Here is a 17,631-nt window from a genome sequence, read left to right as displayed (position 1 = left end):
ACTTCTTTGCACCGTCTTTCTGCTTAGGTGCCACAAGACTAGAGACAGGGAAGAAGGCGGTTGCCTGCTCTGACTGACACAGAAAGTTGGGTTTCACTGGCTGTAGCTTCCAGGCAGGCTGTCGCTGTTGAAAGCAAATTAGATCAGCTGGGCATCAAGCGATACCTCCCACCAGTTTTCACCGCCCACTGCTGCCAGCTTGACACTTCTCTTTCACGCTGCATGTGCCAACTGTCTTACAACGCCAGCTGCAACATCTACTGGAAGGACACGAAGAACAACCACAGGTGGGGAGAGGAGACAGGGGATCGGCTCAGGTTTGGGGTGAGGAGGGCTCTTCCTGCCTTATTCCAGGCAGAAGACGGGGTTCTCCAAGAAGACCGCGAGCTTGCTGGCCACCAGGTCCAGGTCACTGGTATTGGCGTATTTGAGCAGATTGGTGTTCTTGACAAAGTAATGCTTGAGGAAGTGCTGGCTTACACACTTGTGCAGCTTCTGCACCAGCCTCAGAAAGGCTTCAGGGAAGCAGCGCCAATCCTTGGTGCGTGGGTATTTTTCACACGTCCAGAATAGCACTGTCTGCAAGAAGCAGATGGGAGAGAAGAGGTGTTACAGGTTCTGTCGAGGGCTTACACAGCTTACTAAGGCAGTTTTAGTGCTGGTAAATGGCTGGCAGCCTTGGAAATCAGAGAGACTCGCACTGCTATCTCTCTGTGTTAACATTTCTGCGACGGAGGGATCACAACTAAAGCCTCCTCTGGGGATCAGGCAGAGCAACTCTCATGTGCCTGGTTAGGATCTCTCCCAAGGGGAGGCCCTCCCATTGACTGGGCCAGGAACCCAAGGAAAATGGTCTTGCTAAAATAATCTTAGCCTACTTGCCATCCTCCAGCAGGAGCCTCTGTAGAAATGCCAAGCATTTTAGGCTGTAGAAAATGGCCTATTATACGAGTGTAGAAGCCAGTAAGTGCAAGGAGGGAAAGAAGAATAATAGGATTAACGTAATTATTTGTTAGCTTCAGCTGTATTTGTGCTGAAGATGCACACAGATCTGCATTCCAAACAGACTGAAATTCCAAGCAACTCTGGCAGGTGCAGGGTGTGCTTTCTGGTCAAGTGCAGCCTGGTTTTTTCTGACACATGATACTTACAGCATGTGCTATATTCTATTCCCCCAAGTTTATTTTATGTGATTTTACATTTGAGAAATCTGTGGTTAAAATAAAAACCCCGCATATTATTATTGCTCTTATGGTATTATTTTTATGCCGCCCATGTTGTATTTTTAAGACTTTCCTATGACTGGGAAGAATTTTCTTGAGGTACTTACACTTACTGTACCAAAAAAGCCATACTGACTGCCTTGGTCAACTTGAAATCAGTTTTTAAAGTACAAAGTCACCCATCTTGGGTTCAGTAATTCTGGTAAGTTCCTTACCATCCTCTGAACCCCAATTTTATTTTGCAGATTCAGCGACCCAAAAAGAGACGCACAGACGCTGTGAGACATGGCTGAACTACAGCCTTCAACTCCCCTGTTTCTTCAGAGGTAGAATTTAATCAAAATAAGCCACACTCTTCTGGATTGCCTGGCTTGGTTTTTCCTCCAGTAGGCCTTGCAATAGTTATATTGCTGACAAATTTCTTCTCAGACAGCTTTTCAGATGTGAACAATTTTTTGTTCACAGCTGCAATAACCACAAAGACTTTTTTTTAGTGTTGCCAGGGAACAAAAGATGTAGTGAGGAATTCAAGCTGTAACTCTGCGAGAGCTACTCCTTGGAGACTTGCAGAGCAGTTACCTTTCGTCACACTAAAACTACTTCTGCAAGATCCATGGGCAGCAGTTGCAATGAAGTTTCTGGAGGCAAGGAAAATAGCGCTGCTCTTCCAGTCAGGTGACAAACAGGTGATCTATCCCCAGCATTTACTGAACCATCCCTAACTGCCAGCAGTCTACCAGAGGCATAGAGTTGGCTTTCAAAATGTACCTACATCTTTCGGACTTCCTGATCTTGAACTTCATTCCTATGGAGGTAAGCATAATGAGTGCCCTTATTTGGTCCTCCAGGGCTTTCACAACTTCTGGGGGAAGGATTTTCTCTGTCATAGAGGGCCTTTTTCATGTGGAGTCTTGTTTAATAGTAATTGTTGGATACCTCTAACGGGAAACCTGATAATGTGAAGAAACCTAACACTAACCCTCTGCTCAACTGCTGGTTTATCCACTGACTGTTTCTCACTTTTTTTTTTTTTAATTTATTTTTTAAAATGTAAGTAATGTTGAAGCATTCCTTCTGTCTGGTAAACCAATCCTCTCTTGCAGTAAAAGCCTGAAGTACAGTTACAGTAAAGAATTGAAGAGCTTCTAAAGAGCTTTTTATTTTGCTCAAGAGTCCATGCAACAGCATTTCACTCTTCTCCTTCTGCCAGAGAAAGAGATCGTTACTAATAGTTAAATGGTTTTCCACTTTCACCTACCTATGATAGATTTTTCCACCAGGTTGTTCTTACAGGCACTGAGAAGTCTTGCATTCTGCTAAGTTATAACCAGCCTCGTTAATTCTTTTTTGATTCTATCTTGACTTAGATTAGTCCCATTACTATAATAGCACTTGATGGTCACAACCTTTTCTTTAGGAGTAATCTTGGCATTGCATCTGGTTTTGGACACCAAAAGGTCAGTAACTCATGTGGAAGCCTGGTGGCTTGAGGCTTGAAGGTCAGAGAAGAACAGCCTCTCCCTGGCAGCTTCAGGAGGATGGAGGCCCAGAAAACAGGATTGCTCTACTGTCTGATAAATGGTGCTGCCTGTGGTCCATGAGTGTCTGCAGCTGTCAGATGCGGGGACATAGTCATAGCAGAGCCTTCTGCCTCCTCTTCACAAATGTTGTTTGAAGCCATTTTGAACCCTGAAGTACACACAGGGAGGATGCTACCATGCCTTTACCTCTTTCTTCCCTTCCCACCCCAGGTGAAACAACACCAGAACTGTCAGTTTGCACCTCATTCACAAAATAATGCTCACCTAAGAAAATTTTGTTTGTTGCACATCCACGAAGACAAATGCACACTTTTCCTCCAGACAGACAGATGGATGGCTGGGATAGTCAAAAAGCAGGAGGTAACTGTGCAATTAAAGACAGTATTACAATGCCTATGCAAAGTCAAAACAGAGCAGGGGCCTCAACTCTAACATTATTTATGTTGCCGCAATCATAATGTTGCTAAAGGCTTTAGTTTCTTGTTGAAGTTTGGAACATGTATTTACTGAACTTCTTGCCACTGTAAAGGAATGAAATGGTACTGCAGTTTTGACAGTTACTTGAGAAGTTACACAGACGCTACAGTGATTTACGCCATGATATTTTGACATTACTGGATGAAAGCCCCTGCAACAGATACTGAGACCGTGTCTCGGTGTCATGGTGATGCCTACCTGAAGGTGATAAGCTGTGATGACAGGCTTATTTCCAGCACACCAGACATCTTCCTTCATCTGCCTCATGACCCTGAAGCATTTCATGCGACAACCACCATCTTCATCAAGTCCTTCCATGAGTATATGCTCAGCACGGGAGAAGCACAGCTGCCAGTGATAATTGGAGCGGGCCAAAAGGTCGAAACCAAGCGACTGTGGACAAAAGGGGAAGTGTGACACCAGATCAGAGGCAAACTTCTCTGAGCAATGCAGAGAGATGTTACAAAAAGGATGTGTAACATATCTTAAAGTGTATTCTAAACAGGGTTAGCAGAGGCAGCAAACATGGGTCATGCTCCCATCATAATTCCTAGTCAAATGACTGTGCAATTTGTTTTGTTTCCTCATGTGCTGACATCAGTTACTCCCAGGAGATCCAGCTCTAGAGCCACCAGGTGCAGTACCAGCAGTGCCACTAAGGCAGAGGCACAGCTCTGCAGGCACTTTGCCATGGAACAGCAGGTCATGCATGAGAGGGGAGCAGGACTGTGGAAGGTGTAACTGGACCCGCAGGAACATGGCAGTGGGGCTGAGCTGGAGTGCCAGAATCCAGCCATGAGCTTTCTAGGGAAAGATGGGATTAGGCTGGAAGGAAAACTGCAAGATAGCAGCCCATTTGCAGAAGGCTTATGTGAGGCAGAGTAGAACAGCAAGAATGATGCACATCAGCACTGAGATACACAGGCAGAGCTGTGTGCGAGAGACCTATGCAATAAACAGTTAACTCAGTTTTTCTTCAATAGTATTCACCACCGTAAGGGGGAAAAAAAATCCCAATAAAATCTGACAGAATACTTTGAAATACTGCTTCTCTAGAAAATACACCTTCCAACCATGCTGTTGTCTGCCATGCAGTCCTTCAGTTGGCAAGCCACTGTCAGCACTGTCAGACACCTGTGAGGTAAATTCCGGCACAGAGTTAATAGTGCTTTTTACACTGTTCACCTTGACGCACTGCACTTTTTCCTGGGAAGGCCAACGCTTAAGGCAATGAGGCCACCGGGCTTTCTTGGGCCAGCAAGTTGGAATCTCCACAGCAGGGACCAGCTCCACCTCGACCTGGGATTCTGACGTCTCCACAGCCACCCGGACCACTGAGCTGAAGCTCTCCAGCACCGTCACTTTACCTGTGAAGGAATGGCAAGAGAAGATAATAAAGAGGAAAAGGTCCTGTTCCATAAGCAAAGGGCTGTCTAGAGTCTTGCGGTTCCACTGTTCTGTCTTAACACTTTCTCTTCAGTGCCATAAGCAGAATACAAGAAAAAAGTTATCGTCTCTATCTACCCTGGGGAATGAAAGTGGGAAGAAGATGAAGGAACAACTGAGTTCTCGATTTTACACCTTGCTTGTTTTCCTCTGTGCGTCCTTGTAAATCCTAGGATGAGTTTCTTAAAAATACAGATAGACAACTGGTGCAACCTAGCATTTCTGATGGTACCAGTACAACAAGGAGATCGCTGCAGATTAGAGGCGATCAGAGGAACACTTCATATCTAAAGATCTCCTTATTCCTTCAGCAAACATGTGATCAGACCAAATGACTTACCCTTGCCGGTCATTCAGAATGTTTTGCGGGGTATCCGTAAGTTTTGTTTCTGGAGATGCATTTGCACAGAAGACAATGCCAGAATTTATGGCCTGTTGTGCAGAGCAGTCATACAAAAAGGGCTAACTGCTTGCCTCCCTGGTACTGCTGAGTGTCAAGAAGAGTTAGTTCCGTGGTGATTTGGAGGAAAGAAGTTTCCTCAGTGAAAGAAGAGTGGCTCATCTCCAGGAACAACGTGCTCTAAGAGAGCAGAAAGAAATGAAAGCTGCAACTAATGGACTTAGAGAGATGTTTTCTGTTGTCCAGCTGTGTTCATGGAAGAAGTTTCTGTCCCCAGCTTTCCCTGTCACTCTGGCAGGATCACTGTCCCTTCAACTTTGCCATTTGAGCCAATTGCGTGATCATGCTCTAACCTACTGAAGTAAAAGATGGAGCAGATTACCATAAGCAGGTTAAATAGTAGTGTGTTAACTCACCTTTTCTTGAGTGGCATGGTCTAAGGAGCAATTCCACAAGGAGCCCACACAACAGACTTGAAGGGACAGTGATGAGCATCTACCCTCACAGAGGAAATATCTGCCTACTCCCAATGGTAATTTAGCATCTCCTCCAGGAAGCGCAGGGGTGAATTACCTTGCAAATAGTGCAGTCCATCCCAACCAGAACTTTATAACCCTCAGTAAAACCTGCATGTTGTTTCCCTGCTGAGGCAAGCCTGGCACCAAAACAGGAACTGTACTGCTCCCAAGCCCTCAGCAGGGATCCCTAGCAGCTGAAAAGCATTAGAGCAACTGCTGCATCAGCATGGAAATACATTCACAGTATTTCCAAAACCATTGCATTTGTGCTACCTATTTTTCCACCAATGAAAAGTGAGACACCTCAAAAAGTGGTTTTGCTGGTGCTCAAAAATTTAAAAAACAGGGAAGCAATGAAATCGAGGAATTTTTTCTGTAACGTCAGTTGTACTGTGGGATGAATGAAGTTCATTCTTCACAGAAACAAACAAAAATGGTAATTACTCCTCCTGACTTCATCTTAGCTCATCTCCTCCCAGTTGGCCTTAAAAAAAGGCATAGAATAATCAGCTCAAACATTACTCCCTGGGTCCCTTGGAAGTACCTCTTCTGGCTCAACAACTTGATGTACTGCTACTAGACACAACGGCAGGTTTTCAGTTCAGCACAAAGAGTTTCACATAAGTAAAGCCTCAGATGCAAGCCCATTCCATCTGGTCTTTTCTGTGAGTCTCAACAGTGAAATTTCATTCCCGTCAACCTTTCCATTTCTATGATAACAAATATTTCCTGAAAGAATGCAACAATCTAGCTGAGCTTGACTTTAACATGTTTCCTCCTGTGACTAAAATTCAGAGTGCAATCAGATGAGTGGAGATGAATCCTACTTCTGTGGAACACAGAAGACCCATATTAGGCTGCTGATGAGTAAAGTCGTACTGGAAACATGCTATGAGAAGAGGCACCACAGTCTGGATTTGATCATATCACAGTATCTTAATGTGGAAGGATGGACATAGACTATTTAGCTTGGACCTAGCCAAGTGTTCATTGGCTAAAGTTTGTAACAAGCCTCTAGGATGCTAAGAATTAAGCATGAGTATCACTGTTCAGGCAGCACCTTGCTACAGATGTTGCAGCTATGAAGGCACGCTGCATGCACCACTGATTGCGTTATGTCAGTGATCAGCACTTCCATTATAAATAGCCACAGGAAATAAAGAGGCACTTTGGATTGCTCACAGAGGGATCAGCGCCACTACTGAAAGCAAATTTCCTGCTGAACAGGACTGGAGTAGCCTGGGCGCTGGGGGAAAGAGCACATATCCAACAGACTTTGCTTAAGTAGAAGTCCTTCTACTTAGTTCCCACCACCCCATGATGGAAAGCTATGGGCAGCTAAGGTTTCCCCAGAGCATTACCTGCCCTATAAACATCTTCAAGCACTTTCTCCTCTGACTTATGCACCTTCCCCATATCCAATTTTCCTATAATATCTTCCTTGCTAGTCTAGATATATTGTGGCTGCTGTAGTAGAAAAAAGATTTTTCCCAAACAAGTTCCTAAATGTTCTGAAAAGCCTGTGTTGCATTTTGGCTGAACGGTGAGGGTGATGTTGCTGGAGACCCTACCCAAATTCCTAAGAAAGGAGCAACATCTTGGGTATGAAGAGGCCAAGAACTACTTAATTCTATCCTCAATGCAGGTGTACATGCATCACTGAAATGGGCTACAGGCTCCCTGATTTCAGAGAGGCTTGTTGCTTTTTAACTTCTGACAATGTCAACCAAACACTTTGCATGTGTGATGGTTTCCCCTCTATCAGCTGCAGAAGACAGCCAGTTCCCCTTATACCTGTCCCCACTAAACTCACTGGAGAGGTTACAGGAGATAATCGACTTCTCCACCAGCTCCCGGAAGACGATAAGGACTTTGGCTGGAACCAGATCACCGTCGATGTTCACGTCCGTTTCATGCCACTGCTGAAGGCTTTTTGAGAACTGCTCCACCTCTAGCCATTGATGCAGTTCCTCAGGGTCCCGCACGGAGGAGAGGAGCTTGGCTCCATGCACGGTGTAGTAACGCCAGTGCCGTAGCTGGCATTCCCTGTACCCGGTCAGGCCACGCAGTGGGACTGTGATGAGGAATTGGCTGGGTGCTAAGACCTAGGAGAGTGAAGAGAGATTGAGAGAAGAGACAAGGGCAGATCCATGAGCCGGGAGTAAGGAAAAGAAGGTTAAGGAAGTAATAAGTAAAACTGGGGGCTTTGTAGAGAAGGAAAAGCCATGGTATGATGGGATCAATTGATTACAGCCAGGACCTGTTTCATGCCTGCCTGAGGGTTACTTTGGAGGTACACAGACTAAAAGGAAATTGTCTTAGGAGGAGTCTGATGTGACAGCCATGGCCCACAGAAGACAAGAGTGCACTGACTGATTTGCCACCACGCCTGCCGTGGTTTCCCCCATTCCTTGTTATTTCTAGTCTGCAATTGCATGAGATGTAATAACTAGCAGCTTGCAAGGAGCAGGAAAACATCAGAGGGCATGTTCTGAGATCCAGCAAAGGGAAACAAAATAGTGCAAGTTATTACCTCAGAATTGTTACTGGAAGTAAGCCTAGAGTTCAACAGTAGTAATAACCGCGGTAAAAATTACACTTTTCTGATCTCTTTCAAAGTCCACTATAGACATTAGTAAAATAAGGCTACGGCTGATTCATTTTACAAGTGTTTCACTCTGCATGACTGTCCTTTACGAGACAGAGACGTGAGGCAAGTACTTGCCTGAGCCTACACAGGCAGTGGCACTCTCAGAAACAAACCCAGGTCTTGGCCAGCTGTACTGCATGAACCTGCATCTCCTGCTGAGCAGAAGCCAGAAACAGTAACCAATGTTCAAAACCCTCAAATAGGCTTCTTTGCAATTGGCCTCACTATGGGAATGACCATTTCCCAATAAAACCAGTGCTGAACCAGTATTTGCAAAGAGTAAATAAGGCAACACAAATACCATGAAACCTCATAGTGTCCCAGGGTGTAGCCAGACATCTCCAAACACTAGTTTGGAAGCATTTGGCCATTCGTGGCTCCAGGTATTCAGAGAGGGTGTTCAAACTCCTTCAGACTTTTAGTGTGTTGACTCAGAAGCTTTTCAACTCCGCTTGCTACCAAGCCTAACTTACGGTGGGATTAATAAGGCAAAGCTGCTGTGCAAGCAGGATGTGAAGTGACGGCTGTTGCTGCAAGGTGGTTACCTCAAGGTGAATGAAATGCCCTTGTCACTCTCCTGTAATAATCCAAAACATTCTGGTGGCCTTCCTGGTAGCTCAGCTGATTTAAAATATTACTGCAGAGGTGCCAGGGTCCTGAGGGCACTAACAGGCTTTGATGGCCCTGAGCAGCCTTTCTGGGGCTTCTACCCAGACGTTCTGCCCATGGAATCCCCATTTCAGCTCAGCACCAGGCTATGCCGTAGGAGTGCTGGTCTCCAGCTGTGTGACAGCTACGCCGGCACCTGGCCATAGACCTTCTCCTACCTGCAGACTGCCTTCCCAGCCTGACCTCGGACCTACCCGGCCACTATGGACTTGCCTGGCAATCAATAGACTGCATCTGACCGTGGTTACTGCCACTGGGCCTGATCCTGACCCTGATGAGTGCTCCTGGCTTGACCTCAGACCTGCCTTATCAGCACAGACTTGCCTGATGATCCAGACTCTCGCCTGACCCCAGCTGCCCTCCCTAGGTCTGCCCTGCTCAGGGACCACAGGGCATGGGCTGCCATGTTGTCATGCTCACCTCCTGGTTCCCTTTCCCACAGGGAGCAGCCGGTCTTCTCTGCTCCCTGGCAAGAGATTTGAAATACGAAAGATGGCCAGCAAGAAGCACAGAAATGGCAAAGGAAACACCAGAAAGCCCTTCTTTTGCCAAATATAAACCACCCAAAGGCAGGAGGATACTGAAAGGATGACATTGCAGACCAAGCTGACTTGCACAAGTCAGGTTTGGTGAGGCTGAGAAATCCTGTGAGCAGCTCAGGAACGAAGAGCTAGGCTCCATAAGGAAAAAATACAGTGGCTGTCACGCAGTTACTGCTTGTTTCACTGCTTAGCCCACATCTGCAGATAAACGACCATTCCTTCCCATACCAAGATGCTGACTTGTACACAGTGGGATCCAACAGATTTTAAAGGGAAGAGCTGCAGGTGTTATGCGAGTGCCTCAAATACAAGTCACAAGGCTCCTCCACCTGGGGCTTACCAGGAAACACCAGAAATCACAAGGCTGGGGATGGCACTGTAAAGCTGGGTAGCTGGTGTCCTCTTGGCCCAAACAAATCCCAGTCCCACACCTATGCTCTGTCACACAACAGTCTTACGTGCCATATGCAGAACACAGGCCCCAGCAAGTCACAGTCTTGAACAAGTGCTTCACATTCTGGGGTGTGTAACTTAGGGCCAATTCTGCTGTGTTAAAAACCTGCCTGCAGTATGTGGGGCAAATTAAATACAGCCTCGTTCTTGCGATCCCGGCCAGGATATCCCAGGGAGGCAGAAGCATTAGGTTAGAAATAAAATATTTACGCTTTGAGCAAAAAAGCAAGTCTCTTGCAGAGAGGATGAAATAGTCATGGGAGGATCGGTTAGGTGCGTAAAGTTGTCTGGAGAAGAGGGTGAGCAAGGAGGAAGCAGGCACACGGACCGGCAGGCACCAGGTGGCAGGAAGGCTTTGTACCTGGATGGATGGGTGGAATGGGCGCTTCCCCCGAAGCAGAGCTGACCACTTGGCCAGTAAAGCTGGCTGATCCTGAGAGAAGCAGAAAGGAAAACAAAGAAGTACCCAGAACAGAAAGAAAGCATGTGCCAGGTCATTCATTCACAGAGCAAAGCTGCAACCTTCCTTCGAGCCTATTTGTTATAGGAAAATACACCCGCGCCCACCTTTATTACAGAGTTAAACACTTGGCAATGCCGTTGGGCAGTGCTGTACTAGTAATTACTCTGGATGCTAACCTGCTCGTTATGCCTTACTGAGGCCTCCACAGCCTTTGCATCAGCGCTGCACAGCTGACAGCTGCATAAATGGTGCGCCACAACTAAAACCAAACACTTAAAAGTTTTAAAAATAAAATATTCCATTTTGTCCATCTGAATTTGATTTCAAGTTTTTTATTGAAGATTTTGACATTTTGTCCCCTGGGTTACAGAAAAACATTGAATATCTAAAGACTTTTCTTCTATATTCCCTACCCAGCCCTGCATATCTAGAAGGAGGCTTGTAGCTTCTCAACAAATCTAGACCCCTCAGCATGTTAAACTAAGTCCTTTTAATCAGAAGCTGAAAGTTCTGAAAAGTTCCTGTAAATTTAATTGACAGGAAAAAAGATGTTGCAAAAGTGAACACAGAATAGTTAATGCATTAATACATTTCCCTTGACACAAGTCTCCTCTATGTTGAGTTATGTCAACGGCGATATTAAAGATTCTATTTTTTGGAAGCAGAACAGCCCAAGCCAAAAAAAAATTCTTATTAACCTGTTTTTTGCTGCCACATACCTACAGGACAGTTACCCAGGCCCTCCTACTGTGACTATCACAGATTTACAGCACTGGGTTCAGCTAAGTATGAATAACAAATCTGCTACTTTTTAAGAAAATAAATTTTGGGGATTCCTTTTAAGCAGAGGTTGTTCAGATCAACCTACCGTAATACCAAATTACTGCTCAGAATAGATTGCCTTGGTTTTGCTCTGCTTTGTTCTGCAGAAAAGCAATTTTACCCTGACCCTGGTCTTGTCAGACTTCATTAGCCAAGCAGGTTTGTTCCAGCATGAGAAGTGGACAGCAGACTGTGGCACCAAGGAACACGTGGACCAGGATGTGGCACCATTTTACGTCTCTTGCGGTCATGTCCACTGGCAAGATCACGTTCTCTGGGATACGCGAAATTCCAGAAAAAGATATAAATCTGACTGGTTTTGTCCCCAGAGCAATAGCCACATTTCAGACTGGATGACTATATTCTGCCTCCACCTCCATACCCTTCCAGCAGCTTGATACACACAGAGTGCTTCCCGTTCAATCCTAGACAGCTGCAAAAGTTGCCTCATGCTTTTACATGTTTGCTGTGTTTTGATCTGTAACGGGCTGCATTTTAGTATAAGGGTTGACATAGCTAGAGTATGTAAACTAGTTCAGATGAAAAAGATCCTTTTTATCTGAAGATGCCATTGCTATGATTGTTTCTTATATCCTTACACTAGTTATTCTTCTGTTAACTAGTCACAAGAAATAATCAGTCTTCTCCTCTCACAGCTGGGACAGGACATTATTATTTTGGTATTTGATGGTCTAAAATGGGGAGACATTTAACTTCTCCCACTAATAAGCATAATTCTTCCCAGTAAAAAAAGAAGTTCCAATCCATGACCAAGAAAAACATTTTTCTGAAGGAGCTTTCTAATGTTCATAGCCAAAGGAAGATTTTTGATTTTTTTTCTTTTTTTTTTAGTAAGTTGACAAGTTTTCCACCTGTGAAAAATATGAGTCATAGCTCATGAAGGCATGAGCATTTTTTCTTCTTACGTTACTGCTGTACAAGTTTTTCTTTCTGTCTCCCGAAGAGCTTTGACTTCTGCTTGCAGATTGACAGCTCTGGCAATAGACGCTCTTTGTAAAAGCAGCAGTTGTAGAAAGAGACTCTGCCTGATTTACCCGGCCCTCTCTGACGCTCCTCTAGTTGTAAGATGTCCCTGAGTAAGTCCCTATGACCCAGTCAGTCACTAGAACTTCCACAGTGAAGTGTCAACACATTGTCTGTGGTGTTTTGGGTGAGGTACCTGTTCATACAAACACTTACAACAAGGGAGAAATCACTTACTGATTGTCTACAAGCTGCCAGAGAGTATGTTAGAGCTCTTGTTCATACCTTAATATTCTCGTTGTGAATGCCAGAGTTGGAGATAGCCTGGAATCGCGTGGCCTTATAGCTGATTTCTGCGGTCAGTTGCTGGATGATTTTCTGCACCTCCTCCACTGCTTTGGAAACCAGATAATGTCGCTGTTTCACCTGTCAGTTCCAAGAAAGACACTTCATATTACAGGTAACTGCAGTCTTTGTCTCCAGTGGAAAACAGACAATCAACTTAAAGCATCCTGAAACATTTGTACCTGTGCTGCACTGGGAATAAAACTTACCGTTCCCTGTGCGTTACAACCAACTTACTATGAGACAGAGCAGGTAAACACCAGCTGTAAACACCGAAGGGCCAATACTCAAGACTGCTGAGCATTAATTGATACTTCCATGCGAATACCATTGGAAGGGAAAGAGTTCATTACATGGATAAATTTGGTATCAACCAGCTACAGTCTCATTCTTTATCCATTTGATGCAGAATACCCAGTTATTCCCCTGCATATACTAGCCATTCTCAGAGCCAGGATATGTTTGATTCCAAGAGCTGACAAGACTTCAAGAATTACAGATACTCTGTGCATTAGTCAGGTTGCAGGTGTATGTGGCAGCATTTATGTGTCTACATTATATGTTGAATGTATCCATACTGTCTTCATATCTGAAGTACAGATGAGAGTCTACTCCTAGATGGTGAGAAATAGCCTTTCCAAAGCTGGTCCCATGGGAGACTTAGGTGTTTGTGTGACTTGATGGATATTTCTTTAATTCAAGCACTAGTAGCATAATTATTTATTGAAAATTATTTCAATGGAAGGTCTGAGTCTTGGAAGGACTGAGGTGAAGGTTGACAACTCAGAAAAATAAAAGATGAACCTGAACCTTCACATATGACTAAAAATTAATGGAGCATAAGGGGATGGTCAAAATCTGAACAAAGAGATTCAACAGGAGGAACATGAAGGAACCATGTTAGTAAAGGACATTTAAATATTTCCCAAAGATCCTTACACATTTACCGAAGTGAGAAGGAGATTCAGCTACTGTTAACAAAGTTCATGAACATATTCCTCATTACTTACTGATCTAGAATTACCTATGCAGAGTGAGATATGAAGACTGTTTACTGTCTTTTTTGCATCCTAATGCTTTATCTCATTTGGTTGCAATTTTTGCTCTAATTTTTTCTTTGTTTTTCTTTTTCCTCACCATATTCTACTAAATCTCATTGTTTGCAGGCAAGAAAAAAATTCAGAAGCAGTTGGGAGGGTTAAAAGACCTAGATCGGAAAATGAAAACCCACCTGAAGCTAGAAATAAAACCCCAGTTGGTCTATTTGCAGGTATGAAACAAGAGTGTTAGATCATTAACAGCTTGGCTAAAGTGAATGATCAAGCATAATCGCCACAGTCAAACATAATTGCCACAGTCTTTCATTATTATCAAAGACCAAAGCAAAAGGAAGCACAAGGAAGCAAAAGCATAAGGAAGAAATTTTTTACAATGAGGATGGTGAGACACTGGAACAGGTTGCCCAGAGAAGTTGTGGATGCCCCATCCCTGGAAGTGTTCTAAGTCAGGTTGGACAGGAGTTTGAGCAACCTGATTGGAGGAAAGATGTCACTGCCCACAGCAGGGCGGTTGGACTAGATGACCTTTAAAGGTCCCTTCCAATCCAACCCATTCTGTGACTCTATTCTAAAACTCCTGTGTCCTGCTTGCTTAGCATCTTCTTCAGCATCTAAACATCACTTTTCTCCCTTTTAGAAAATACCACTGACAAGCACCCACTGATAAGTACTTCATTAAAAGTCCTTTTGGACACCTTTATGTCAAATCTTGACCTGTCAGACAAAACACTCAAGTGCGTTGAAATGTGTCCCCAAGTTCTGGGAGGTGACAAATAGATTCACTTCTTCACAACAAAGGACCATACAATCGACTAAAAAGGACTAGTGCTTGCCTAAGATCAATTAACCGATTAATAGCAATTGACTAACACTGAACTTGAAGATGAGCAGAGTTTGAATACCTCTCCCCAGCCAACAAAGTTAATAGCATTTTTAGTAAGCCTGAATTGTTTTTGCAAGTGGACAATACATGAGACAGCAGCATCATATTCCCTTCGCTGGGCTCTCATGTACCCTTGACATCCTGATTCTTTGCTATGTTAACAACACATAATCCCTTATTTTTATATAAACCCCTTTAATTTCCCTAGTAATTCACCCTCCTCCTCATTACAATTCATCCTTTTTCTCTGAAACCAGTTTTAGCTAGCTTACATGTACTTTTTTTTTTTAAAGAAAATTTATAATGAAAAATTTTAGCCCATGTTCATTTTCATCTCCCCATCTCAGCTTTCATTTATGGCACTTCTCCATCCGTAGCTATAGCTATTTTCTCCGCCATGTTTTTTGCTCATCCAGAAGAACTCCTTAGAGCAGTCCAATAAGCTTGACTTGCTCAACAAGACTCCTAACGGTTTCTCCAACAAGCAAATGGTATGAGTGGTAGAGAAAGTTGTCCACTTGTAAGAGCTCTTACGTAAAAAACCAGACTTTTTCTGTTGAAAGTGTACAATCACTGTGGGTCAGCTCAACCGCAAATCTAAAAGCGCCTCTGTACACATTGCTCATGCTATCTTCTCTCTAAGGGGCACCTGCTAGAAACACTTTCTGCCACCTCCAGTATCCTGGGAGAATCCATCCAACCCAGCCTGGCCTCATTTAATTGTGCCTAATTCATCACCTGCTGGCTAGGCTACAGCAGTTGTCATGAAATCTTTAAGAGAGTATAGACTCTCAAAAAAACCTATTAAGGGAGGTACCACTAAACACCTCTTTCTGCATGTACTCCTCATCATTGGGGCAGGGATGAAAGTACAAAGGGCATGTGACAGATGGTGCTAACTGTTGCTAACCACAATTAGCTCCCTAATTATGCTGTTGGAAGATATAACCTTCTTACAGAAGGGAAGGCATAAAAATCAGAAGACAGAACATGAGTGAGTGACTGCAGCTTCTGAAGAGCCAAGGCATTTATCTAAGATGTCTTTAGCACCAGCGTGGACAGGTTGTGAGAAGAGATAGAATAAGCTCTTCATTGGAGAGCCGCTTCTACCACCTACTGGCATTCCGCTTAGGAGGTCTTAACTTTGGAAATCATGCCAAAACAAATGCACAAAGCCAGAACAAGATCGATTAAGGTTTTATTATGGAGGAAGGAAACAGGACTGAAATTTACTGGGGATTGCTAAGAACATTTGGGTTTGTTCTTATTTACCCAGTCACATCCACTCTGTACGCACTTGAGTTTTTCCTTTGCTGAGTGGCTTAAGGAAGAAATCTTTGTTATCACAGAGATTCAACGTCCCAGGTGGTTGACTAATTTTCAAAAACAGGCCGCATTTTACTGAAGGTTAGGCAGCCTCACTTGGACAGGAGACTCAGGAGCAGGCAGAAACTAGGAATCCATCAGAGCTGGAGGGCTGCTAGAAAACAGACTTTCAGTAGAACCTAAAATGTTGGCAACTATGAGCCTCACTTAATGACACACTGCTTCTGTTCCCTGTACTTATGCCAGTCATACGAGCATCTTCCTGTGCATGGCTTCCCTCTGTTCCCTCCTTTGTAGCTCCCCTTTACAAATCTTCAGAGAAGTGTTCACTATTATAGCTCACTGAACAGATTCTGATGGAATGATTTTCTGGCGCACCACACTGCATGGCTGAAAATGAAAGTTCTCACAGAAATACACCTACTTGTCACCAAAACATTTCCATAGAGAAAACAAACCTTTACTAGAATATTTCATCCTTTACAGAGAAGAAAGCCTTACAGTTTTCCATTTTTAAATGATTTTTCACTTTGGTGTCTTGCATTTTGTTGGGGAAAACAAACTATAAAATAGTAACTAGCTAAGTACTATGATGAAACATGTCAGCTTTAAAAAATGTTATAGCTCACTTAGAGTTACTTTTATGAAACAGTATTGTTTCATTGATGATTTTATTCTGTTTTACTTCATTTCATAACAGGAAAAAAAAAAAAATCGAGTGCTGGAATAGCTCATAAAATAGAAAATGTGGTTCCAGCCTGCATGTGCTAATGAGGCATGTTATTTTAATTATGGTGTATAGAGAAGTATCCTTAGCTGAGGTGACAGACCGATGGGTGAATTCTAACAATATCTGTCTGTCTCTCTAGTTCCTACATGCATCTTTCTTAGAGGCAACCCCTGGTGTGGTTTTGGTCTTGCTTCTGTCAAGCCAAGACCACTGGACAAGGAGAGAAGCAAGGACCTTTCCTTAGATTAAATGCTGGCAATTACAGCTAGTCTCACATCTGGAATTCCAGATCAGGAGCAAAAATTCAGGACCTCTGAAGAAGACGAGGACAAGCACCTTGAAAAATTAGGCTACCAGCTGAGATCCCTGACAACATTCTGCAACAGAAACCTAGAAATCTCATTAGAAATACAGCTCTCATGAAACTTCACCCAGTCTTGTCTCAGAAATGAAGACAGCAGGCAAGCAACTAACTGTCAAGTTTGGCACCCTTCAGAATCAACACCTAGTGTGGGAGACAGAAAATCTGGACAGATAAAGCCTTACCTTGCTCTGGATGTAGATTTCTACATCTTCATCTGTGAATGGTTTCATGGCAAGATGGTCTTCGCTGCTCTCTTAAGTGTGAATTCACTCTTCACTCCTTCACCTGCCTCCAGAAGTAGAGGGACACTCAGAGAGCTGCTCAGAGCCTTCTTGCCCTGTGAAGCTCAGGTCACCTAATTTACCTCCGTGGATGAAGAAAACGAGAGAGAAGCAAGGAATTATGCCTTTTTTTTAATATTTTTTTTCTGGTGTGAGTCACAATGGTGACATCCAGCTGCTTCGGAAAACTAGCTCCAATTATTATTTTCTAAGGTCAATCATTATTATTCATCTTACTACTTTTAAATGGTGGGTCTTGCACGCAGGCACACACAAAAATATCCCAGCTACTGCTCTGTCTCGAGGCAGATCTGGAAGTGCCTTTCAGATTGCCCTGCAGATTCACTAGGCTTATGCACAGCATTATTATTCTGTGCACAACAAGTACTTCCCTGCTTCACTAGCCCTTCACTAAACCATTTGTTAAACACTCTCAGCTATCCCTTGTTGACTTCA

At 43.7% G+C, this 17,631-nt stretch overlaps 1 protein-coding gene across 1 annotated transcript; it reads right to left on the bottom strand.

Annotated features, from left to right (window-relative positions):
- Window positions 1-288: 288 nt before the first annotated feature.
- On the bottom strand, window positions 289-17,124 carry MAB21L3 (mab-21 like 3). Its single transcript, XM_009815128.2, has 6 exons — window positions 17,077-17,124; window positions 12,474-12,614; window positions 7,419-7,710; window positions 4,427-4,608; window positions 3,440-3,634; window positions 289-579 (listed from the first exon to the last, which is right to left on the bottom strand). The coding sequence occupies exons 1-6, from the start codon at window positions 17,122-17,124 to the stop codon at window positions 346-348; spliced, it is 1,092 nt and encodes a 363-aa protein (XP_009813430.1). The 3' UTR covers window positions 289-345.
- Window positions 17,125-17,631: the final 507 nt, after the last annotated feature.

This window comes from Gavia stellata, chromosome 1 (assembly GCF_030936135.1).
Source record: "Gavia stellata isolate bGavSte3 chromosome 1, bGavSte3.hap2, whole genome shotgun sequence".
NCBI lineage: Eukaryota > Metazoa > Chordata > Aves > Gaviiformes > Gaviidae > Gavia > Gavia stellata.
Note: the sequence above shows the minus strand (reverse complement) of the source record. Positions and strands in the feature narration are given on the sequence as shown.